The 26,795-nt window shown below is 36.5% G+C and overlaps 3 protein-coding genes across 3 annotated transcripts; 2 read left to right on the top strand and 1 right to left on the bottom strand.

Annotated features, from left to right (window-relative positions):
• Nucleotides 1-8,200: 8,200 nt before the first annotated feature.
• On the top strand, nucleotides 8,201-11,176 carry LOC121967902 (rhamnogalacturonan I rhamnosyltransferase 1-like). Its single transcript, XM_042518419.1, has 8 exons — nucleotides 8,201-9,043; nucleotides 9,189-9,256; nucleotides 9,331-9,419; nucleotides 9,512-9,677; nucleotides 9,768-10,057; nucleotides 10,141-10,345; nucleotides 10,416-10,573; nucleotides 10,645-11,176. The coding sequence occupies exons 1-8, from the start codon at nucleotides 8,764-8,766 to the stop codon at nucleotides 10,877-10,879; spliced, it is 1,491 nt and encodes a 496-aa protein (XP_042374353.1). The 5' UTR covers nucleotides 8,201-8,763; the 3' UTR covers nucleotides 10,880-11,176.
• A 136-nt stretch (nucleotides 11,177-11,312) lies between these two features.
• On the bottom strand, nucleotides 11,313-12,995 carry LOC121967903. The gene is made up of 3 exons (XM_042518420.1): nucleotides 11,768-12,995; nucleotides 11,475-11,677; nucleotides 11,313-11,378 (listed from the first exon to the last, which is right to left on the bottom strand). The coding sequence occupies exons 1-3, from the start codon at nucleotides 11,915-11,917 to the stop codon at nucleotides 11,375-11,377; spliced, it is 357 nt and encodes a 118-aa protein (XP_042374354.1). The 5' UTR covers nucleotides 11,918-12,995; the 3' UTR covers nucleotides 11,313-11,374.
• Nucleotides 12,996-23,496: 10,501 nt separating this feature from the next.
• Nucleotides 23,497-25,791, top strand: LOC121967901 (homeobox-leucine zipper protein HOX16-like). The gene is made up of 4 exons (XM_042518418.1): nucleotides 23,497-23,639; nucleotides 23,737-23,873; nucleotides 24,350-24,589; nucleotides 25,112-25,791. The coding sequence occupies exons 1-4, from the start codon at nucleotides 23,546-23,548 to the stop codon at nucleotides 25,463-25,465; spliced, it is 825 nt and encodes a 274-aa protein (XP_042374352.1). The 5' UTR covers nucleotides 23,497-23,545; the 3' UTR covers nucleotides 25,466-25,791.
• Nucleotides 25,792-26,795: the final 1,004 nt, after the last annotated feature.

Raw genomic sequence — 26,795 nt, 5'->3', positions numbered from 1 at the left:
TTATTCTTGGTTATTCTCCTCCACGAGTCATATTGATGTTCCCATGTATGATGACTGCTCCCGGCTTGATTCCAAGCTTGATCTAGGTTTTTTAGTACAAGTTCAATAGGCTCCCTGACATCCAATGTATTCCTCTCCCCCTCTTTCCTATTGCCTTTGCTCTAGCCCATAAGCTTCTCTATTGTGTATTATACTGTGTGTATTTCAACCGGTCTAAAAAATGGTCGCCTTGTTAGGATGTTGCTGACTGAATATATCTCGACCAGTTTTTAAGCCAACCACCTTGTTATGATCATAATATTTGTTGAGTATATTTCCGCTGGTCTTTAAGCCGCTCTACTATATTCTGCACATGCTTGAGACATTTGTTCGGAGAATAACGCAAGGCCTCTTGCTCCATAGAAGTCCTTTTGATAACCTGTGTTTTGCTGGAATCCTATCTGGGTGATAATATGATGATAAATGCTGCAAACCCGATCATCCTCTTATCCGTCCGGGCTTATAAGGGGTTACCAGGAGAGACACATCCATGTCTTGAGAAGTTCGATTGATATATTAAGCTGAGTGTCATCATATCATTTCCCGGCTAGATTTTTGTACGGTCAGGACATATGTACTCGTTCGACTTTTAAGACTGGACGGATACACCTGCGCACCGTCACGAATGGTTGATCTGTTGTAGAATTGAGTCAATCATTCCGACTGGCACGTAAGGGCGACCGACCTTAATTTTGGTCGCCATAATATTTGGTCGTCCTTAAAATACTAAAACTCCCTGGTTCGTTCGGCTTGAAGGCTAATCATTTCTCCTTGACCAGCTTATAACTCGGTTCGGTTAACCTTAGCACTGGACGATTAATCAAAGTCAGATGAAAGGATATTAACTCCTTTCGGGTGTAACTACCACTTCATCTTGACTTTGATTATCCTTTTTTTTTTTAACTTTAACTATCACATTATCTTTTAACTCCACTCATCATAATTAGTACCAATGATAAAAGGTCATTTACCTATCCAACTCAAATTTCAACCGCTGGGATATAACACCGACCAACCAACCATTTGTATCAAAACATATGGTTCCACCGACCAATTGTTGTGCATCAACCATCGACCATGAGAGAAGATTTCTCCATGCATATATTAATAATTTTAATGATTATGATACATTATAAACTACTAATATTATCATAAAATTTTAAATATGGACTAAAAGCCATTCAAAACGAAATCTTCTTCTTCATCCACCTCTTCTTAATTATTTCTATTCAAACCAACACAAATTTCATCTAACTATCTGAAAGGTGATCTACTTGAGAAATTGATGGCACCATCCATCATGATCATTTTTTAATTTATTTTTATATAATAAATTTCTAAGAAACCGGATTATCTGTAAGTATTTGGTTGATGGATTTAAAAATGGGAGAATGAAATGATAATAAAATATGTTGTCGGAATTGTGAATCTAAGAATGATAATTTAAAAATAATTTTTAAATTTATAGGAATCAACTAAATTTATATAATTAGATAGATTTTATTTTTATTCATATTTTCATTCTATCTCATTATCAAACTTATACTCATTTTTATTCCTGTCATTTAACAAAAATTAAAGCTAATGATTTGATAATAATTAAAGGTATTCTAACGTTGTTTTTAATAAATGTTTTTAAACATGATAAAATTAATCATTTTTCTACTATAAATTAAAACAAGGGAAGAGTTTTCCATAGAAAAATAAAATAAAAAGTCTAATTATTTGGACTGCTCCCTACCATATCGAGTGTCTTTTTTTACCTTGTTAACTTCCAAATTAAAACCTCTGTTATACGGGACGAGATGTCCTTGTCCATATTGTTTTGGATCAGGGAATGAATTATATGATATTATGTTTGGATCATGATGACGATTTGATTATAATTCATTATGATCTTTCTCTGGATTCATCATCCCTTAGATTATAGTTTGAATTAGAACGAATGATCAGAGGTCGTCCGAAGGCTGCCAATGATAAATAAGTGAACAGATTGTTGGTCGTCGAGTAGGAGGTGGCCTTTGAGCGGTCTTTAACCATCCATCCCAACTTAAACTATAATCTGGAGGGATGATGAATCCAAGGAGAGATTATAAATCAATTGTATCCGAATTATTATCATGATCATGATCCATCTCCTAATTCATAAAATTATGGACAAGAAGATCTCCCCTGTTACACACAGAAGAAAATATGACATTATTCTTAATATATAATTAACAAACATAAATGAATTATTTCGTGGCTATGGATTAGATGAGAAAACACATGCATTGTTTCCCCCGTTGTCTTCACGGCGTGCCCCTTTTTTTTATACACACAAGATTAATTACTAACTAGCGTTGGTTGCACCATCTCCTTCTCTACTCTAATCCTTGTCGAGCACACAAAAGTAGCACAACGGAAAACATTTTTCTTGGAATGCAAAAAAATATTTTTTTTTATTAAACTCCATTCAAATATGTCTTGATCTATAAGCTAAGGTTGTGTACTTGTTAAATTCCACCGTGCGTCATGGAAAAAACAACTTGATCATCCCTCCATTTAAATGTCGTATGTGCATTAAACATATAGTTTTTACACGAGTTGAGCTTGTTCATGAGGTGGTAGTATGATTAAAATATGATGTGTTACCATATTAGGTCATTAGATCGAAACTATATGTATTTAAGTATATCTTTCCTTATGTTTTTGCCATTGCACTAATGACTAGTAGCACTCGTGATTTACTCTTTCTGTGTTGGCTTAGGGATGAGTTGACGGGAGTGATGGGGCAAATAAATCGCCTTTTGCCACATTACACAAGTCGAGCCTAGCTAAATTTTATAATATTCAAACTCATTTGATAAAATGAGTAAGCTTAAACTTGGTTCAAGCTTTATTTGAACTTGGTTCATTTCTCAATTTATTTGATTGTTTAAAATTTCTATATTTTAAACCTGTTTAGTTGTTATTGACTTTAATAATATAAATTTATTTATTTATTTTAAAATTTATTTATTTATTTAGTATGTTGATAAGAGTTGTATTGATAAAAATGATTCCTAAATATTATTTACGAACATAAACAAGCTAAATATATATGCATTTCTATTTATTCATTTAGTTTAATGAGTTAGTTAAAACTTGTTCATTTAATTAATATTGTATATATATGCATTTCTATTTGTTCATTTAATTTAATGAGTTAGTTAAAACTTGTTCATTTAATTAATATTGTATATATTGAACATGTTGGATTATGTAGCAAAATAAAACATTAAAATTAAATACAACGGAAAAGAAAACCACTAGAGATTCATGTGAATTCAAGTTATATCGTTGGTTTGGAAATAATGTTATATCTTGATGTGTAAAACTCTTTTACGTATCCAGAGAGTCTGATTGATGTCAATATGATTAATATGTTTGCGCCTCTGACGGTATCCGTATGAGCACAGTCATCACCCGTCTCAAAGCACAATTGGAGAATCACATAGTGCTAACTATTATGCACAATAAGTTTATATAAAACCCTATATAAACTTTTATGCATAATAAGTTTCATATAAAACTCTACCCTCTATATCCGTGGGGCCTAAGATAGCGGATCTATTTCTTTTATATAAAACCCTAACTTTTAGATTTTTTTTTTAATCAGATAAGATATGCTTGTAACCACCAAGTTTTATCTAATAAGATGTTATAAAATATAACAATTTCTTATCTAATACGACAAGTCTTATCCACTAATATATTATTCGACTTCATTTGATTTGAGTTTATTTAAAAATCCAAATAAATATTAGATTCATGATTAATCTAATAATTTTAAGAGCTAATTAGATTAACTAAGTAATTTAATAAGATTTAATTAAATTAATATGAGACTCAAATTGTATTTCAAACAAAATGAACGTCAACAAATTCTTATCAAATCTAATATTAAATTTATTTACAAACATTCGATTTATTTACGTACCTAAGCCGTAAGACATTGATTTACGCATTAGAAAAAAATAAAATTATCTCATTCCATAATCAATTATTTTTCTGAAGGGGCTTTTGAGTGTAATTTACATTTATTCGATAGGTAAATCATGAAAAAAGATTGTTTATTTTCAGAATTAGTGGTGAAATTTAGCTATCTAAATTATTTTTTGAAAATCAATTACTTCTCCCCTCATTTTCAATAAAATATCGATAGATTTTTTTATTTCTTGCGCCACTTTGAATTTTGAAAATTTATTTTAGGATAAGTCGAGACACGTTGGTATATATTTTCAAGAGGCGTAGATTGTTTGTAACTCAGCATTTAATATTGAGGGGATGGAAGGGAGGAATTTTCTTAAACGAAAATTTTTAATATTTTTTTTGTGAAAAAAAACCTCCCGAGAAAATTCAATTGAAATCCGACTCGATCCAATCTAAAAAGATTTTTTTAATGAAAAAACTATATAATAAAGTCAAACCATCAGTGTCAAGCTCTATTAGTCAAAAGCCAAGTCAAACCATACCGAGTTTGTCTTTTGTTACATTGTTAACTTTCAAATTAAAATCTCTATTAAGCGGGATCAGATCCCCTGATTCATATTTTGGATTAGAAGATAGGTCATATAGAATTATGATCGATTTATGGTGATGATATGACTATAATTAATTGTGATTTTTCTAGATTCAATGTCCTCCTAAGTTATAGTTTGAATAAAGACGAATGATCGGAAGTTATTTGAAGATTATCGGTGGTGGACAAGTGACCAGATTATTGATCGTTGAGTGGGAGGTAACCTTTGGGCGGCCTCCAACTATTTGTCCCGATTTAAACTATAATTTGAAAAGACAGTAAACCTAAGAAGGGATTATAAATCAATTATGACGGAATTATCATAATCCGATCATAAATTTATGTGATCCATCTCCTGATCTATAAAGATATGGATAAGAAGAAAATATGACATTACTCTTAATATATAATTAAACATGCATTGTTTCGCCCGTTGTCTTCACGGCGTGCCCATTTTTTTTATACGCACAAGATTAATTACTACCTAGCGTTGGTTGCCCCATCTCCTTCTCTACTCTAATCCTTGTCGAGCACACAAAAATAGGACAACGGAAAACATTTTTATTGGAATGCAAAAAATTATTTTTTTTATTAAACTACATTCAAATATGTCTTGATATATAAGGTTGTGTACTTGTTATATTCCACCGTGCTTCATGGATAAAACAACTTAATTAAACATATAGCTTTTACACGAGTTGAGCCTTTCCTGACGTTGGTTAAAACACAAGATATTATCATATTATGTCATTAGATTAAAATTTTGTGTATTTGAGCATGACTTTTTTTTCATATCTTGACCACTGCATTTATGACTAGTAGTACTCGTGATTTATTTTCTTTGATTGGCTTAGGAATGGATTAGCAAGAGCGCTGGAACGAGTGAATCATCTTTTATCACATTACACGGTTGAGCCTAGTCAAATTTTATAATATTCAAACTCATTTGATAAAATAATCGAGTCAAATTAAGTCGTTAATATGATTATTTAATAATGAGCTTAAGCTTGATTAAGTTTAACTCGAACTTGATTCATTTTTTTATTTATTTGATCGTTTAAAATTTTACATTTTAAGCTATTTTAAACTTGTTTAGTTGTTATTGACTTTATAATATAAATTTATTTATTTATTTTAAAATTTATTTATTTATTTAACATGTTGATAAGAATTATATTAATAAAAATGATTTCAAAATATTTTATAGGAACATAAATAAGTTAAACATATATGTGTTTAAATTAAAAAGAAAACCACATAGATTCATACAAATTCAGGTTATAATATCACTGGTTTGGAAATAATATTACATTTTGATGTGTAAAACTCTTTTACATATCTAGAGAGTTTGGTCGATCTCAATATGATTAATATGTTTATGCCTCTAGCGGTATCCACATGAGCACAATCGTCGCCTATCTCATGAGCACAATTGGAGAATCACATCACATAGTGCTAGTTACTATGCATAATAAGTTTGTATAAAACACTAATTTTTATGTTTTTTATAATCAGATAAGACATGTTCCTAACCATCAAATTTTATCTAATAAGATTTTATAAAACATAACAAGTTCTTATATGATAAGATTCAAGTAGCAAGTAGTCAAGTTTTATATATTATTCGGCTTCATTTGATTTGGATTTATTTAAAAAATTTAAATAAATATTAGATTAATCATTAATCTAATAACTTTAAGATCCAATTAAATTAATTCAGTAATTTAATAAGATTAATAAGATTTAATTAAATTAATATAAGATTTTGATTATATTTCAAGTAGAATGAACATAAATAAATTTTTATTAAATCAAATATTAAATTTATTCATAAATGTTCAATTTATTTACAAACATACTCGGTAAGACATTGATTTAAGCATGAAAAAAAACAAAATTATCTCATTCCATAATCAATTATTTTTCTGAGGTCGGCTTTTAAGTGTAGTCTACATTTATTCGATAGGTAAATCATGAAATAAGATTGTTTATTTTCAGAATTAGTGGTGAAATTTAGCCATCTAAATTATTTTTTGAAAATCAATTACTTCTCCCCTCATTTTTAATAAAATATCGATAGATTTTTTTATTTCTTGCGCCACTTTGAATTTTGAAAATTTATTTTAGGATAAGTCGAGACACGTTGGCATATATTTTCAAGAGATGTAGCTTGTTTGTACCTCAGCATTTAATATTGAGAGGAATTTTCTTAAACGAAAAGTTTTAATACTTCTGCAAATATTGAAAAACTCTAATAGACAAAAAAAAAAAAAAAAAAACTCCCGAGAAAATTCACTTAAAATCCGACTCGATTCAATCTAAAAAGTTTTTTTTATAAAAAAAATATATAATAAAGTCAAACCATCATTGTCAAGCTCTACTAGTCAAAGCTAAACATTTCGATTGTATTTTCAAAATTAGAAAAATTAACTTGTGCTTCTAAAATAATATTTGTTGCCATTTTTCTACAAGGTAATTTTGCATGTAGTCCCTATAGATAAATAAATTTTTGCATGTAGTTCTCATTCATAAAAATTTTTATTTTCACTCCCCAGTCAAACATCTTTACCTAATTACTCATGATATTTTTAGGTACAAAAAGTCTAAAAATCAGTATAAATCCTCTTAAATTGAGTATATTAACTTAGAATCTAGAATATTTTCTATCAAATTGAGTACGATTTTTTTTCACCTCAAAATATACTCGATTTTAGTTTAATGTGCTGAATTTAATAGAAATTATACTCATTTTTAGACTATTTGTACCGAAAAATATGAGGATTAATTTCGATAGAAAATATACTCAATACTAGTATAGAGTACTAGATTATAGTGTAAAGTGCTGAATTTAACATAAATTATACTTATTTTTAGACTTTTTATACCTAAAAAATAAGAGGGGCAATTTTGATAGAAAATATACTCGATTTTTAATATAAAGTATTGACTTTAAGAAGAATTATACTTATTTTCGGACTTTTCTAACTCAATTTTGAAATTTTTGTACCTAAAAAATTTGAAGGGCAATTTAGGTATCAATATTTACATGAGGGAGTTGAAACAAGTAATACTTTCCATGCAAGGAGTGAAAATAAAGTTTTTTGGACATGAGATTACATGCAAAGTTAACATTATGATTGAGGATTTTTCTCTAATTTATCGAAACTTTAAAATATATTATTTTAATTTATAAACCTACTTATTATAAAAAAATAATTAAATATTTGTTGAAATTTAAGAAAAATATTATTATTATTATTATTATTATTATATTAATATGGAAAAAAGGGAATATAGATTATCTACTATCATTTATGTCTTCTAAAAGTAATTAAGTGTGTATTTATTAACTAAAAAAATTATCAACTATCATTTAAGTTTACAAATATCAAATGAGTTGTTTGTTATGTAATTAAGCGCATTTATATTGCAAATGGGTTTTTGACGTTGACCACAATGACTAACGGTATGACGGCGGGTATAACGGCGTCAAACTAGGACGCCATCGCATGGGCCCGCTGGTGGCTCTCCGCGTCCACCGTCGGCGAGTTAATATTTAACCGCGGTTAAAGGAACAGTTCGAAGAAAGTGTCGTACCGTACGAGTATTTGATACGCTACCGACGCCCCGATCGCGATACTGCCCGGCCGCCTCCTCCTCCTCCTCCTCCTCCCACTCTTTTTAAAGCGGATCGAACGGGGACCGGGAAAGGGACGAAGAGGCCGCCGAGCCCTGCCTTCTCATTCGCTCTCCTCTCTCCCCGTCCCATGCCACCATCTCCTTTGCGCTGATTCCATTTCCTTCTACGTCGCCAAAAGTAGCAGTCTGCTCCCAAAGAAGAATTTTTTGGGGGTTGGGGAATGGCGGTGCGTTTGGATTAATGTTCTTTGGAAGGAAATCAGGTTGGGAAAGTAGCTTTTGTCATCGAAAGATTGAGCTTCGGGCTGCTCTCATGACGCTATTTAGAGTTTAAGCTGAAATTTGTTTGTTTGGATCGATTCGTTTATTTTCTTAGCTGAGTCGCTTATCGATTCCTTGTGTCGAAGTGCATTGAGGAGAAAAGCGAAGTTCATGTATCTATTCTTCATTGACTTGGTCGGCAGAGTCCGTTCTTTTATCTCCTTTGAAGATTTCGAGGTTTTGGGGATTTGAATGTGAATGAATCGGATTTAGCTGTTCTTATGAATGGAAGGCAGAGCTCTTTGGTTTCAAGGGATGTGCTGCTTAGAAAGAATAGCTGGATGGTTTCGAGGCCCAAGATCAAACTTTGGATGGTACGAGTGACGACGATGGTGTTGCTTTGGACGTGCGTCCTCCAGCTTACGGCAATTGGGGATATATGGGGGCCGAGGATCTTGAGACGGTGGCCAGCCTTCCTCACTCCCTCCTATAATTCACCACTCGCAGTGAATGAATCCTCTCCGGTCATCTTCGTCGACAAAATTCTTCTGCCGCCCAAAAGTGAGTCCCTTTTGCTCATTACAGATATTTAAAGTGTGATATTTCTTGTATTGTTTGTTTGGTTCAGATGATTCTGATTATAAATTGTTGTCTTGGAGATTTTAGTTATATAGCTTACATGAACTTTGGATGCCCCTTTCTTTAGGAATCTACAAGAACAATGGATACTTGATGGTTTCATGCAATGGTGGACTTAATCAGATGAGAGGAGCAGTGAGTTTTTCATCAATAGTTCATGTTTGATTCGGCAAATTCTCCTTCTGATTGAATTTTTTTTGTTCATCTAGATTTGCGACATGGTTGCTATTGCAAGATATTTGAATGTAACACTTATAATACCAGAGTTGGACAAAACCTCCTTTTGGAACGACCCTAGGTATGTTTCTATGTCTAACTTTGCAAGGACTAGGCATATGTTAGTGGTTACTAGATCCTTTAGCAAGAATAACAATTTTTGTGCCATGCCAGTGAGTTCCAAGATATATTTGATGTTGATCATTTTATAACTTCATTGAAAGATGAGGTCCGAATATTGAAGGAACTTCCTCCGAAGTTAAAGGAAACGGTTAGTCGAGGACTAGTTTATTCGATGCCTCCTGTTAGTTGGTCTGATATTTCTTACTATGAAAATCAGGTTGGTATGCCTCTATGACGCTAACAAAAATATATAAAATTATGAATGATCTTGTTTTTAAGATTGATGTCTAATTTGTCTGGCAAGTAGATTCTTCCTTTGATACAAAAGCACAAGGTCATTCATTTGAACAGAACTGATGCCCGACTTGCTAACAATGGTCTGCCGCTAGCAATACAAAGATTGCGCTGCAAAGTGAACTATGTCTCTCTTAGATTCACCCCTCAAATTGAAGAATTGGGCAGAAGAATTATTAGAATTCTGCGACAGCAAGGTCCTTTTATGGTCCTGCATTTGCGATACGAAATGGATATGTTGGCATTCTCAGGGTGCACTCAAGGTTGTACTCCTGAGGAAGCAGATGAGTTGACAAGAATGAGGTGCATCTTTTCAGTTTTGTTATTACTTGGACTGAGAATTATAGTCCATCATAACAATTTATCACTTCTTCTTTCTGCACCAGGTATGCCTATCCCTGGTGGAAAGATAAAGTCATCAACTCTGATATGAAAAGGAAAGATGGTCTCTGTCCTCTAACACCTGAAGAGACCACTTTGTTACTGAGGGCATTGGTCATTGATAGCAACTTTCAAATACATATTGCAGCTGGAGAAATATTTGGTGGAGAAAGGAGAATGAAAGCTCTTTCTACTGCTTATCCTCGACTGGTCAGTAAGTGGGTTTTTACGATTGCAATATTTGCTTATTTCAATCTGTTACTTGTTTCAATATTGATAGGTAAAAAAGGAAACTCTGTTGGGAAATTCGGATCTTAGATACTTCCAGAATCATTCATCCCAGATGGCTGCATTAGATTACTTGGTTTCCTTAGAGAGTGATATCTTCGTTCCTACATACGACGGTAACATGGACAAAGTTGTTGAAGGTCATCGTAGGTAGGGTGCACTTGATCCTACTGGCCTTTTGCTTAATTATCTGCCATCATTAAAATTATGCATACTTTCAGGTACTTGGGGTTCAAGAAGACGATTCTGTTAGACCGAAAGCGCCTGGTCGATCTGATAGATCAGTACACTAATGGCACTTTGAGTTGGGATGAATTCTCCTGGTCGGTGAAGGCAACTCATACCGAGCGCATGGGGAACCCTAGCAGGAGAGTGGTGATTCCTGACAGGCCCAAGGAAGAAGACTACTTCTATGCAAACCCCCAAGAGTGTCTCCCACAGCCTGATAAACCATAGACTTCATGAGTACATTTCAGGGTAGTTTGCTTAGAGATGATCAAATGAGCAAGTTGCAGATGAATGTTTCAGGCAATATACGATAGCTTTATTTATACTATTCGAATAATCTTCATTCTTGTATAGAAGAGTTAAGAATAAAAGTGAACAGGGAGAGGAGGGATGGAGGAATGATGTAATCTGATAAGAATAACACGAGACAGTGACTAAGAGATTATAATGTTGTATCGATCGATGAGGCTCATTTTTTATGATAAATTCTGTATAATTAGAATGATAAATCCATACTTACCTCAACCTGTTGTTGCAGTGATTGAACATAGTTTATGATCTCATCGAGCATTACTGCCTTTCCTGTGATCTGCAGTGCCATGCTGAAGCCGATGAGTTTCATAAAGTATGTGGAGATTTAAGGAGAATGAAAGAAACTTGCCTTGCTGCAGCCAGGAACAAGATCTTGCAGAAGCTTCATCCTCTCATTGATCTTCTCTCTTCTTACCTTTGACACGTGAATAGATTAGATATATACCATGTAAATTTGCTTTCACAGGTGTTCCTGAATAAACTGGCATTTCAGAAGGTGGCAAGAGCTTACTCTTTCTGCAACACTGTGGCTGTTTGTTGCCTGGCCACGCCGTGCTCTGATGTCGATGCTGTCTTTTGTTTGCTTCCCTCTAGGCTTCTCAGTCGCCACAGATGGACTACTTGGCTCAGCACTCTGTTCAAATTCCATTTTACCCTCTCTTCCATTTCCCCAGCTGCATGTGAAGCTACTTGTGATTGATCTATTACCGTATCCTACAACATGGTTGCTGTGCTCAGTGAGATGCCTATTGGTAACTGAAGAAATCAGTTTAAACATAAAGGGAGAAACTAGACAATAACTACCTCATTGTTCCTCTTCCTTTTTGCAGCACCAAGCCCATAGAAATTATCCTTATGTTTCTTGCTCTTCTCAGTCTGGGCTTCAGATTCAGCATTGGTTGAAGCATTTGTAGGATCGAAAAGCGTTATAGGGGGGAGGTGAATAGCACTCATGACTAATTTGTTCGTTTTAAAATAATCGAGTAAATGTAGCGGAATAAGAACAATTAAAGAAAACAATGACACAAGTAGGTTTACTTGGTTCGGAGTCTGTGACGACTCCTACTCCAAAGCCCACACTCGTTGAGTGTTTATTTTGGACAATTCACTATTAGTCTGAAATATTACAAATAGAGTACAAGAATTAAAGTGCTACCAAATATTATACCGATAACAATGATGTTTGAAATTGAGAGCTTCTGGTCGTCAGAGTAGTGTTATGATTTTGCCAGATTATTTTGTTAGCAGCACACGAAAGAAAGATTGCAAGCTTTAATTGTTTATTTGCCTCTGCTCGAACTAGGCTTAAGTAAGTCATTGAGGGCGCCTCCAACCTCCATAGGAGGTGCCTTCAGCCAAGGTTCTATCCCTATTTCCGCGGTGCCGATAACCTCCGCTGCTTGTGCCGCTTATCCACCCGAAGGCGTCTCCAAGCTCCATGGAGGGCACCCTCCATCCAGCATTCAAGGCACTTTCCATCTCCTTAGAAGGCACCTTCGCACCTTGTTGCGCGAGGCTTTCGACTAAGGTACCTGAGGCACCTCCAAGCTCCATAGAGAGCGCCTTGGGAACTATTCATTTTAAGTCCTTTTCTCTTCCTGTAAGATGCATTAGTCCAAAATACAAAACATATCCTGCAAAATATAGTTAGCACAATAAAATATGAAATAATAAATTATTTTGACAGTTTCCGAACTATCTAATTCTGACTTCGGATTTCGCCATCGGCGAACCGACGCTTAATGTTCCCTCACGGGGGAATGCACCCTCACCTACTTCTCTCAAGAGAAGCTACCTGTTACCAGACCGGTCCTCCAGACTGACTGACTTTTGCTCAGTGCCCGAGGCTTCCGGTCTTCATACTGGACGTCCGCTCCATGACCTGTCCAAACTTCCACCCGGTCCGCGATCACCAGGATTTCAACCTAAAGTCCCTGACTCTAGGATTTTACCCGAAGCGCCTGACCAAGACTTTCCGCCTAGGGTTATCATCCCCTATGACCTAGGGTTACCGACTCCTAGGGTTTTCCACTTGCCTAACCGTAGCTAAACTTTTCATCACCTAGGGTTACCACCCCCTAGGGTTTTCCACCTGCCTAGAATCCACTGGAACTTTTGCTTAAGACAACTTAAGGCTTTTCCTGCAAGCTCAATTAACCTTATTAGATCACAAGACAACTTAACTTTGGACCCTTTGACATAATCAAAACATATGTTCGATCGTCTGGTGCTTCCGCACCAACAATCTCCCCCTTTTTAATTATGGCAACCTGGTTCAAAGTTAAGTAAAACATAACGATAATCAAAGGATTTTTAGCATGAGCATAAATACAATAATTTGTAAAAAAAAAACTTCCTTATGCTCCCTCTTTCACAAAAATTATGTTTTAACTCTTAACTTTTAACTTCTCTCTCCCCCTTTGACATAAATCAAAAATAAAATAAGTAGAGAGAAAATTTATTTAATATATAAAGATAGTAAAAAATTTACTCTGTTTAACTTTAAGTTCCCCTGAAAGGTAGTAAAAAGAAACTTAGCTAATTTTTAAGAGTTGAAAATGACTTAGCTTTTGAAAAAAATTTAGCTAAACTTAGCTTTTGAAAATAATTACTTTTAAAACACCTAAATAAATTAGAAATGCTTTGAAAATATTTATCTTTTTCAACAAAAACTTAGCCAAACTTAAGTTTTGAAAATAATTATTTTTGAAAAAGAGTTAGAGAAAAACTTAGCTCTAACAGGATTTTGATAAACATTTAGGTTTGAAAAAGATTTTGATAAAATATTTAACTTTAAACAGAATTCCTTGTAAAAATTCTTAGCTAAGAAGATGAATTCTTTTAAAAAGAAACTTTATCAAATACTTGGTTTTATCAAAACTTAGTTAAGTGCTTAGCTTTAAAAAAAATTGATAAAAATCTTAGTTAAGTACTTAGCTTAAAAAAACTTAGTTTCAAAAAATTTGATCAAAACTTAGTTAAGTACTTAACATTAAAAAGATGTTGATAAAAGCTCAGTTAAGTACTTAGATTAAAAATGCTTTTGATAAGAAGCTTAGTTAAGTACCCCTTTTCTTAAAAAAACTTGTTTTTCTAGATAAAAAATATTTAAACTTAGTTTTTCAAATAAAATATTTAAGTATTATTTTAAAAAAAGTTAAATGGGAAAACTGAATTTCTCTTTAAAATTTTTTTAACTTTTCAAAGAGTAAAAAGAAAAGTTTAACTTTAAAATTTTGAAAAAAAATACTTTAACTTTTAAAATAAAAAATTAACTTAACTTAACTCCCTTCACTCTTCCTTGATTAATATCTTAAAAATATTTTGAGGATCCTAGAGTCCAAGCAGGTATAAGATAAAAGAAATTATCTATTTTTCTAATTTTCAAGGTAGTTTTCTATTTTCCTGATTTTCCATCTCACCCTTTTTAAGTTATCAAATATGTAAAACTTATGAGTTTGTGTGAGACAAAGTTAAGTTTATTGTAATTTTATCAATATTTAAAATATTAAAATTGAGATTTTAAAATATAAGTTTGAATTTTTCAATGAGTTTGAATTTCAAATTTTAAAATATGAGTTTTAATTAGATTTAAACATTTGACAATAATTAAAATTTTGAAGATTTTAAAAATATATTAAAAATTAATTAAGTTTGAAATTATAAACTTAATTATGATTTAAAAATTACTAATCAAATAATTAAGATTTTTGAAATTTATTATGATTTTAAAATTATATTTTGAGATTAATTACGATTTTGAATTTAATTATGATTTTATAAATAATTATGATTTTGAAATTAATTATGAATTTAAAATTAATTATGATTTTAAAATTAATTATGATTTTATAATTAATTATGAAATTAATTATAGTTTTGAAAATAATTAGGATTTTGAAATTAATTATGGTTATGAAAATAATTATGATTTTGTAATTAATTAAACTTTTATAATTAATTAGATTTTAAAATTAATTAAACTTTTATAATTAATTAGATTTTGAAATTGTGATTTTATAATTAATTATGAATTTTAATTGAGTTAGCTATAATTTAATTAATTTAAATTTGATTAACTACTTTTAAACGTAGGTCCATCTCACTCTTTTCTAGATTTTCAATCAGTGAATCTTAATAGTTTAGTGAATCTTAATAGTTTTGTGAGATGGTTAATTTAATCTTCAATTTAAATTCCAATATAAGGATTGATTAACATTTGAGTTAGACTAAGATTTTATAGTTAGTCAATTAAATATTTATTTCAATAATTGACTTCCAGGTTATGGCAAGACATTAGGCCTTCTTGGGTAGGAGATCATCCACCATTTCTAGACAAAGTCTTTCAAAGAAATTGGATATTTAATTCTCTTTCTGAAACTCTTCGGTCTAACTAGTCAAGTGTGAATCAAGCCTAGGTCTTTATCTATCCTAGTATAAGCATGTATAGTGAAAACAATAAAGCAAGCATCAAACAAATCTATCTATTGATAAAAATGGTCCTTCTATCAGCTCCCCCTGGATCATAACCTAGATAGGGTACTATCAAGGTAGTGGATTTGATCCTTGGGGATCCAATATTGACCAAGTCCAACTTGATTAATCAAGTTTGACTTGGTGACCCATGCTTGGATTAATTTTCTCTTTGTTCTATTTACAAGTGATAAGTAAGATCTATATTTTTGTTTAGCCTTCAATCCAAGTCCAGATTGGTTGTAAACGACTCTTTGTTTTCCGAGAATCAGCTCAAGATTCTTGGAACCCAAGGTGAATCATTCCAACATATCCTCAAGTCCTTTAACTTGAGTTTTCAAATTAAAATTTTCTTCCTCAAGTTGTTGAACTTGAGTTGAACGAACTTCCATTTTGAATTGGCTCGGTCAAAGAACTTAGGTTAGTCTCCTCCTTTTGAAGTGACTTGACTCGAAGATTGGATTTTGCCAACTTTCTTAACAAATATGAAACTAAATTTTATAATTCATCAATTTTAGTACTAGAAATTAGGGAACTTACAATATTATTTGGCCTTTCGAAAACGGATACGGATCCATGGCTTCTTTCAAACTTAGTTTCTGATTCGACTTCAATTTTTGATTCGGACTATGTTTTGGCAACGTATGCTTGTATTGGTAGAGCAAGGAAGCTTGTTTGCTCGTATTCTTCATCAGAATATTCAGAAGACTCGGACCATGTTGCTTTCAAGGCCTTCCTTCTTCTTTGCTTCTAGTTTGAACACTCCGTCTTGTAGTGTCCCTTCTGGTTGTAGTCGTAGCAGGTAACTCCAAACTTGGCCTTCGTGTTCAATTAAGTCACCTTCTTCATTTTTCACATTTTTCGTACCAGTTTTACGAGCTTGGCTGTAATTTCATCGTCGTCGTCTTTTGAGTCTGATTCATCTTTGGACTCGGGTTCGATTCTGCGCTTTGCTTTTGATTCCTGCATTCTACTTGTTCTTGCAATCAAAACAATACCTTTCTTGGTCCGAATAGTATTAGTTTGTTCATGAAGTTCAAATTCAGAAAAAAGCTCATTTAGTCTTGATCCTGTCCGAATCAGAAGTCAAAGGACGCTGGGGACGTGGCGCTCCCTGCTGGATCCTCGAGTGCTCCGGCGAACCTGCAACAAAACCGAGCCGGGAGGGGTGTCCCGGCGACGGCCCTCCGACGCTCAAGTCAGGCGAGGAATAACAAAGAGGTGGCTTCAGAGATTCAGACCAGCGTACCTCCGGTGAAGAAATGGAGACCTTATATAGACCTCTCGAAGGAGTCTGGGCGCGCCAATCAAAGCAATCACCTGCTTTCGACCATGCCCAGGTATGGGTCTGTCAGAAGGGCATCCATAAGGTCATACCGCTACTGTATCAACCTCTCCATGATGTGACGGCGAGATCCTCCATCGTGCAATCTTGTGTACGGCATAATCATCAGACATGCCTTTGCTGACATCCCATATCCCGAGCCGAACGAATAGGCCGCTCGGCTAACCTTTGTATCCTCGCCCTTATCCTGGCCGAACGGACCACCCGTTCGGCCCTTCGGTCCCAGCCGGGCAGACACCCGCTCGACCATTCAGTCCTCCCGCCTTGGCGTCGGAAACCCAAGCCCATGGCTGGGTTATCTCTGGCTCCGCTCGGACCTGCTCAACTGCTTGACGCGGCCATTACCCGCTTAGTCAGTCCTCCATCCGTCCTCAGGCTGGGACCCTTCAGGAAGTGGGTCCCCCATTCTTACCGCCGGATCAAGTCTAATTAAAGAAAGATCCTTGGATACTTTGTAAGCATCTACCATTGATGCCCATAAGGTATTCCTCAGAAATGCATTGAGCGCATACCTGATGATGTCGCAGTTTTCCACCTTCTGATCTATTGCATGAAGGTCGTTCAGTAGGTCCTGAATCTGCACGTGAAGTTGGATTGCCGACTCACCTTCCTGCATTTTTTTTATGTTGTACAATTTATTTAAAATTAAATCATGTTTGCTTACCTTCGTGTCCGAAGTTCCCTCGTGCAGCTCGATCAGTTTTTCCCATAATTCTTTCGTGCTTGAGAACGAGCCGACTTGGTTCAGCTCTTCTTTGGTTATGCCGCATTGAAGAGTGCATGTTGCTTTGGCGTTGACCTCAATTTTCTTCATCAAGGTTGTGTCCTAGTTCTGGCATGATACTGGCTTTCCAACGCCGTAAAGTCGGAGTTCGAGATTAGTTTGGATGATTATCCACATCTCGACTTGTGTTTTGAGATGGTACTCCATTCGGCTCTTCCAATAACCGAAGTCTTTGTTGGAGAAGCGGGAAGGGCGTGCAGTACTATATCCTGTTGAAAATTGGACCAACAAACAAGTAAATAAATTACTTGTCTTACACTAACAATAACAACACTACAACACTCTTTTTGTGGATCACTCACAATTCTAAGACAAAGAAGAAAAACAAAAAACTTTGACTCACAAATTGATACTTGATTGATGAATGAAACTAAATACAAGGTAGAGTATTTATAGTACTCTTCATACAATCTGGACCGTTCAATTAAATTAAATCCTAGCCATTGAAATTCTAATTCTTATCCATGAAATGAGAAAAACACTCTTGACCACACATTTAATTTTATCTTTTACCAAGTCGTCATCTTTATCTATTAGAAAAATAAATAATTAAATAGCAAATCTTATCTATAACTCTTATCTTTTATTGGATAAGTTTTATCCTTTATTTGGGTTGGAGTTGATATTTAACATATCCCTCTTGGCAGGTTATTTAAAAATCTAGCACGACAAAAAAAGGAGAAAACTTGTTCCAAGACTTTGTCTTAAATTAGTAATATGAGATAATAATTTTAAATAAGCAAGCTCGAGTGGTATTGCATCAGCTTCGAGAAAAATGAATTTTCAATTGTGATAAAATAATCAGAATATGACAATTATACCAACTCTGATTAAATAAAATAAAATAAAATAATTAATATCATGGAAAAAAATTACTTGAATGGTGGTTTCATCGATTCGAAGCGACCCCGCTCTAATACCAATTGTAGAATCGAAACACAAATTCGATCGTCTGATGCTTCCCGCATCAACGGCATTTGCACAACCCGTTGTCGATTGAGCTAAACTAAAATGGCTCATCACACCAACTATGCTGCTGTCACTGAAGCAGGACTACCTTGCAGCCCTCTCAACAAAAGCTTTATCAGCTGGGAATTGTGGTAGATTTGCAGCCTGAAGGAGAGTTCCTCCGATTGAAAATAAACTCGAGTTTTAGCCTACTGGATGGCTGCTCTCTGTCGGGTTGGCTTGAGATATGAAAGTTCAGAATTTCAGCAACAATCAAAGAAGGAGGCTGAAAATCTAGCAAGATCAAAGCCAGCCTTTTATTCAATAAAATCGATAGAGTATCCAGGGCCTGACCACCAGGACCATTTCAATACGTTAATTTAATATTTTTAATTGTAGTAAAAGGTGGGTTATGTTCGCTTCAGGTATTCCTTAAAATCTGTCTCCAAATTATATGAATGAAGATAAATCATATGATTAACTTATAGTCAACCGCTAAGTGATAAGTAATTACAATTGATATGAGAATATTACAATGATTCTGTGAGAAATTAACCCAGTTAATTTAATAAACTAAGTCACTACCATTTATCAAAACGCGTAAGAGTGAGTTACTAAACGTCTCACCTCCACATAAAAATAAATTAGGATACAACATGACAAATTATGTCTACAACCAAGTTGAGTAGTACACTAATAAGGGAGTCTAGTGGGTTGTGGACTGATAAAGGGCTCCATAAGTATAGTAACCTATTGTTAACTTCAGCTTAAGTATTTCGGCCACTAGTTGGGCCTGGCAACCTAATGTGCAATTTTCTCATTTTAGTATTTTCCTGTTCGAAAGAGGAGAAGATGGCGAGTTGAGGATATGATTGGAAGTTTGACAAAGCGAAGACTCCATGAGATCCTACAACACAAAACTGTTATTGTCGGGGCGGCAAGGGATTTCCGGCGTTGACCTTTCGACACTCAAGTTAGTTTCCGGTGATGTAAAGAATAACACAAGTGCTGTAGCGAAAAGAGTGTAGAATAATAAAGTTTCGCATACCTCCGCCTATAAATGAGAATCTCTTCCTTAAGTGAGCATGTATATCTTTGATGTGATAGGTTGGAGACTTCCAAAATAGAATTAGCCTGCGAAATATACTCTGTTGTCAGTGACACAAACCTCCAAAAGAGTACGAGGAGATACACGGATGAGTCTCGCTATCGGTCGACCGACGTTCGTTCGACTGAGACACCTCTACTCGGTCATGTTGAACAACACAATCTTCCTTCACTTATCTTTTCCGTTGTCGAAGGGCTATCTCTTATCCGGACGGACACGCATCCCGCTCGGCAGGGACTGCAGTCTGGGGATGCACTGTCTGTTTGTCTCTTAACCTCGAGTTATTCGTTTGACCTTACTTGTCCACTCGGACATGCTGTCCGCTCGACCGTAACCGACCCGCTCATCTGATTTTAACTCCTTCCTTAATTTTGACTTCCACGTCAGTCGATGTTATTTACTTTGATTTATCTTTATTAGAATCCCTCTTCATCACCGTATTAGTTTACATCGTGGAAATTGGTATTGCAGTGCGCCTAATTGTAGATATGATGAGATGTTGTTAAAGGTTATCTATGGAGGAACCACCATTGGGCATTGGGTTTCACATGTTGCTAATTAACAATGTTTTATAGACCATCAGCAATGCAACATATGAAGATAAACAAAACTCCTACAGAACTCCAGTGTCAAATTGATAAAGAAACAAATGTTCTACAAAGATGATTAACATGGAGTATTGGGCCCTTTTGAAAACACTATCCCAAACTAAATAAAAATATTCTATAGATAAAATGACTCAACCAAACTTAGAACAAATCTCTTATTCTCTAATTAGAACAGCTACTAAATTAAAGCCTACCAAAGTTTTTGTCATTGGTGTTTCAGGAAGAAAATCCGGTAACAAATTAGAAGAGAAAAGAGGAAATATCTAATGATCAATAAGTGTAGGTGCAGCGGGGACCGGTAAGAGAGAGATGAATTGCCTGTAAGTAAAATTAACCCTCCTCAAAACTTTTCAACTCTTAAAATGAAGCAACACTTAATAACAAAACAAAATGCCAGAAAGGAAATAGAACTCAGAGTTTTAACCTGGTTACAACCAAGAGGGTTGTTAATCAAGGGCGATGGAAAACGCAGTAAGAAACTCCTTCTTTGAAGGCGGAGAAGCCTTTTACACTTTGAGAGCACAGAGGTTGCTTAAACAGAGATTACAAGAGTTGGGTTTCGTATGAAATCGTTGTTCTTTAAAGCTGCCCGAGACCCTCCTTTATATAGGGGTTCTAGAGCATATCGGATGACCTGATCTTCAGGATCAGGTTTTGACTCGAGAGGGATCGGTCGACCGATCCCCAGGTTCGGTCGACCGAACCTGCTGTACCTGCCCAGATTTCCGTCCAGGTGCAGTCTCTGTGGATCGAGCTCAGGTTCGGTCGACCGATCCTTGTGTTCGATCGACCGATCGGCCAACGGTCTTCCTCTGCGCTAGCCCGATGAAAACGCTCGACTCAGTCTCTGGATAAACTTGGGTTCGGTCAACCGATCGTGAGGTTCGGTCGACCGATCACTTCACCGCTGGCAGATGTGTTGCTGACGCGGCATTCGACGTGTCTACTGCGATTGGCTTCGGTTGATGAAGGGTTCGGTCGACCGATCAATAAGTTCGATCGACCGAACCGTTGACAAGTCTAGTTGACTTGCTCCGGTTCGGCTCCTTGGGTGATTGCGGCCATCCGGAATAGGGCTCACCCGAACTCAGTTCCCGGTCTTCTCCTCGAGCAGGCTTCCGTCCGGCTTCTCGTCCCTCGAACGCCGCACACATTATTCTCGCTCCACCGGAGTACTTTTCCGTAGCTCTCTCGTCCTTCGGACGCACCGAGCCCGTCGGCTCCCTTCCCGTGCCGTCCTTCTCGCTAGTTGCGTCTTCCGCTCGACTTCCTGAGCTTCTAAGTTCCTGCACACTCAGAAACAGGATTCAGACACAACGCAGGACCTAACTAACTTGATTGATCATATCAAAATTACCACAGGATCCAACAATAAATTCTTGCAGTTGAACACCGTGCAAGGGAAGATATCATTCTCTTTAACCAATTAATACAAATGCGACATTTTTCCGGCAAAAAACTTGCAAATCAGCTACATTAGAGGTTCATATTCTTTCGTACCAGGAATTTTCTACACGTAGTCAAATTGTTCGTCCTTATTCGTGTACTAATTGGTCCTCCTGGGGCCTTGCTAAAATTAAGTTGTTTATTATGTAGAAGCATACGAGGAGATGACAATTTGTTCTTGTACTCTTGCACCTTCTTCATGAGGTATTTAGATGATGACTTCTTCCATCAAAGATTCATCTGGCTCCACTACAAGAAAAAAGCATCAAACAAATTCAATTGCAACTTTTACTCTACGTTGTATATATTATGGTTCCAAAATCATATCCTCCTAGATTTTATATATGCTTGTTCCTGCTCATCCCATTTCCCTCCAGATCAGCCTTTTTTAAAAGCTGTCAACCTTCCCTTTCCGCCCACCCACTTCTCTTCCTAAAGCAATATGCTCTCATCCATCATCCTTCCCTTCAGAGCTAAGAAAATGAAAGAGAGAGAGAGAAAAAGGAATGGCTATGGTTCGGTTTGTATGCATGCCCATCTCTTTACATGGACTACTAGTCCACATATCAGAATTCAAGAGCTGATTCCACTCTCTAGCTCTCCAGCTTCTGTCGATATCCAAAAGCAAACTTCTCTAAAGACTCCAAGCAAGTGCAGGAACTGTTCATGCACTTTCTGGGGACGTGATTGCTCCAGCGTAAATGGACCAACTGGCGAACTGTTCACCAGTCCCAGTTCAGCATTTCCCACTATTTATGAACATCTTAAAGTATAATCTGACTCTGGTGGATCCGATCGACCAACATGAACAAAAAAACCAAACAATTTCTGTGCCATTGATGAGGCCACAGTCCACAGACACAAGTACAGGTGAGATGCAAAAGGTGTGTGCTGTGATATGTTGGAACAGATGCACGCACTCATCACCTTTATACGTTGTGAACAGGATTAACAATAAGCAAAAGATTTACAGTGAAAAAGGATTACTTTTTCACTCGACATTGAATTCACAAAATAAGGATTGGAGAGATTCAATTTAGCAAACATGTGATGAGCAACAAGGGGACAAAATTGAAGGAGCTCTGGGAAGATAAAGATAACCTGAATTCCAACTCATTCTATGGTCCACAATGCCACTGATCAGTGGATTGGATCTGGTTCTAACGAATTGACAAGCTTAGATCCTTCTAGTGTTTCATCTATATTGAGTTAGACTTAAGTCTAGTTCAAGTTCATGAAGTTGAAAATTATAAAAATGAATTTTGCTAGAAATAAATGTTTCCATTTTGAAGATCAGGGGTAATTCCGTCCTATGGTTAAATGTTCCAGGCTATAAAAGCCCGCTCCTTCCACTTGCTCAAATTTAGCCGACGAAGTTAACAGAAAACCCCCTGGACAAAAATTTCGTCGCCAACAGAGCCCTCGTCTCGCGGGAACCCACGACTCCGGCGAGGGAAGTCGGCAAAATCCCTCGTTTGAGAGCCTTTCTTTCGATTGCATCCGTTACCTTCGCCCTACCGGGCTTATAGTTGAATCCGGCGGCCTCCGCCGGAAGGTGGTACGGAGGGTTCTCCTTTTAGCCGCTGGGCCTGAGGTCCTCGCCGAAACTGCGAGCGTCATGATGGGGTTTTCTCTCTACCCCATGAAGACGTCTACGCGCCTCCTGTGGAGCACCAGCTTCTTCCGCCACAAGTTCTTCGCCGCCGCCGTCGTCGTCTTCTTCTGATAAGCCGGTCGACAGATCCCCTTCGGCCTATCCAACTAGGTCGGGATATAAGGGAGAGAGAAATTAAATACGTACTAAAGTTTTCTAGTCGTATTCGTTCAATTCAGATCTGAGCGGCTGGTCGTTCGGATCTGAGAAGAGAGGATGGATTCTAGCCGCCATCTGATATTTGATTCCTCTTCGTCGTCCACCCGGGCACGGTTGCTAATGTTGGGCGGTGGAAACCCCATCTTCCGAGGTACTTTTAATACTGCCGATATTATATTATTTGGTCGATTTGGACTTGGATTTGGTTTTAGTTCGAAAAAGTAGTTCGATTTGGGGCGGAATTATAGGGTTGAGGCCGGTGGTTGCGGTGGAGGAGCTCGGCGCCACCAAGCGGCCGTTCTTCACATCACCTGATGAGATTTACGAGGAGCAATACTACGAGGAGCAGTTGCCGGAGAAGAAGCGCCGCCTGACGTCCGAGCAGGTGACTCCTTTCCTCAAATTTTGTAATTAATTTACCAGATTTTTACTGCTTGATGAAAAGACAACTTCCGTACTCCTTTTTGCCTCGTCTCATCGTTTACCAGTAGTCATGCTTTTCTTTTAACAAACGGCGGTTTCGATTCTCTTGTGTTCGTGCTACCGACTTTGGGAGGAACGAGCCTGTTTGTTTGTTTGTCTTGTTTTGATTGAGTAAAAAATTTATTCTTTTTTTTAACAGAACAGGGAAAGGAAATAATAAAGATCTAAAGCCAAATCTAGGCATTTCTTAGAGCATTGAATGCACAATTGGTGACAGATCAACATAGTTGTGGTCATTTATGTTGAGTTTAATAGCCGTAGTATCATGTAATAAGAAGAGAGTTATCAACCAACTTCGCATTGTTTTACTTCATTTGCTCTGTTCCTGTATTTTTCATTTGAATGCGAGAATGATTTGCCTCTCATCCGAAAAAAAAGGTTAACTTATTGGAAAGGAGCTTCGAGGAGGAGAACAAGCTGGAGCCAGATCGAAAGAGCGAGCTGGCTCGAAAGCTAGGCATGCAACCAAAGCAAGTGGCAGTGTGGTTCCAGAACCGGCGTGCAAGGTCGAAGAACAAGCAGCTCGAGCAGGATTTTGATCGGCTCAAGTCATCGTACGATTCATTACTTGTTGATCATGCTGCCCACCTCAAGGACAATGAGCGATTGCAGTTGGAGGTAATTTCTTTCGTTCTCCTCAAATCAATAGATTGGCCTGCTCAATTTCACAAGTTGGGCTATGAGAATCTAATTTCCTAACTTGCTGCAGCTTTATTTCTAAGCTAATTTTGCCTTAAGCTAGCTAGTTCAAATATTCTGAAACTCTTGATTGGCTAATCGCATAACTTCAAAGCTCGATTGATCTTTAGGAAAATTACCAATTTATATCTATATTATTTCTATATTGTTGACAGTATATAAGATAACAAATGAATTTTTTCACAACCAAACAAGAGTGACTGTGCAATGGAATATCTCACAGTGGAACGACTAAATTAACCTTTTCTTATCAGCTACCATCTTTGCCGAATCAGCCAAGTACAGCACTAGAAATCTAGTATGTTTTATCCTCAATTGCCAATAAAACCATCATTTAGATCAATGAAGCCATTAGTTTCATCAAAGTAAAGTGTGGTTCAAAAGATATTCCACCCTGTTCAAGATATAGTTTGTGTAAATTTATAGTCAACTCTGTTGCAGGTGAAATCACTGCTTGAAAAGCTAGAAGCTAAGCAGGAGGCTTCTCTGGTTACTGGTCTGAAGTTGAATGGCCAGGTACCATCGACCGCTGATCTAATGGCCCAGAAAATCCCTCATAAGTTGGAAGATATGCTGAGCCCTGGTAGTGGTGGAAGCACAGTGGTTGAGATGGAGGGTGCGAACCAGCTGGTGGGGAGTAGTCGAGAGTCTTACCTGGTGGAAGGCTACCACTGTGAAGAACTAATTCATGGCGACATGCAATCTGAGGAGGATGACTTGAGTGATGAGGGATGTAACTACTATCCTGATGGCATGTTCATGGAGCACAACAACCAGGAGTGGCTCTGGAACTAAAGTCTACCTGGAAATCAGTACAGCCTTCTGATACTGCACTCTGCTGCTGATGCATCTTCTTCCTAGCTTGCCTAAATGTGGATTAGTGTCGTAGAATATGTACTAGTTGTGGAGTACGGTGGAAATGCATTAGATCATATCTGATTTGAGTAAGTGCTTAGCGGGAGGAAAAAAAGACTCTGCTTGTTTATCTTAATTATCCCAGTAAAGAAATAAACCATCCGTGTGGATAGATAGCTGATCTGAGTTATCATTCGGATAACTTATAAATAATCACCAGAGAGACAATGTAATCTCTTCGCTCCCTAAGAATTTTGTTATGATGATCTTGATGTCTTTAGCGTTATCTTATTGGATGGTTTAGGTAAAAGGCTAAACAAGTTATTGAATGGTCTCCATCTACAAACACCAGATGTGTACACGTGTGAAAAAGGTGAAGATTGATGCCTTTGTCTAGAACCACTTGTTGTTGGTTGACTCAAGAAGCCATTAACGTATTGGTTCACTTTCTCCCCTCATTGTTTCACTCTGATTCTTCCCTTTATTGATGCAGGCATTCTCCACGGTTACTTATCCTCTTCTAGTTGTGACCTTCCCCAGTGGCTTCTGGTCTGGAGTCCCAATCTCCATGTCCAGAGAAACACAGCGTGATTGGTTCCCCACATGGCTCCTTGCTGGTATGTTGCTGTTGCTTGTTTATGGATTCTAACAGGGAGAAGGGAGACCACACAAGTGTTCCTGCGCCTGTGGTGGTGGTGGGGCTACTGTGGGGGAGACAGTGACTCAGCTTCTAAAGCAGACAAGATGCTTCTGTCCAATCTCCCTGTTTCAATCGACCCATCACTGCTTGCTTTCCCACCCCAAAAGATGCTCCTCGAGACAGTTGGGCCAGTGTTATTACTACTGGGGGAGATGATCAGTGTTTTTTTGTGAAACTAAGTCCAGTGTCTTAGGAGGAATACCATCCAAATAGGGCCATCTGGCTTTTGGTCATACAATGGATCTGTAGAATTTAATTCATGTCGGGAAAGGATTTTGATTCTTGTCCCTGCCGTTCAATCCAGCGGACCCGAAACCATTGAGACAAAAATGGAAAATGTCGGACGCGACTTCATCTTTCATGCTGTGCAATCCACAACGATAAACACGTTACTTCTCCGGCAATATCGAATAGATTCCCTATCCATTAGAGCAATTGATACTTGTATGAGTTTGCTCTAATATATCTCATTGTGTGAGAGTAATTGTGTTTGAGTAAAATGCCTCTGTACTAGTCTGTGCTCGTAGGTGATGAGGAAGAGGAATGAGGTGGGGGTCGAAGAGCAGCAAC

This window comes from Zingiber officinale, chromosome 3B (genome assembly GCF_018446385.1).
Source record: "Zingiber officinale cultivar Zhangliang chromosome 3B, Zo_v1.1, whole genome shotgun sequence".
In the NCBI taxonomy this organism is placed as follows: domain Eukaryota; kingdom Viridiplantae; phylum Streptophyta; class Magnoliopsida; order Zingiberales; family Zingiberaceae; genus Zingiber; species Zingiber officinale.
The sequence above is the reverse complement of the archived record's forward strand: the minus strand, read 5'-3'. Positions and strand labels throughout refer to the sequence as shown.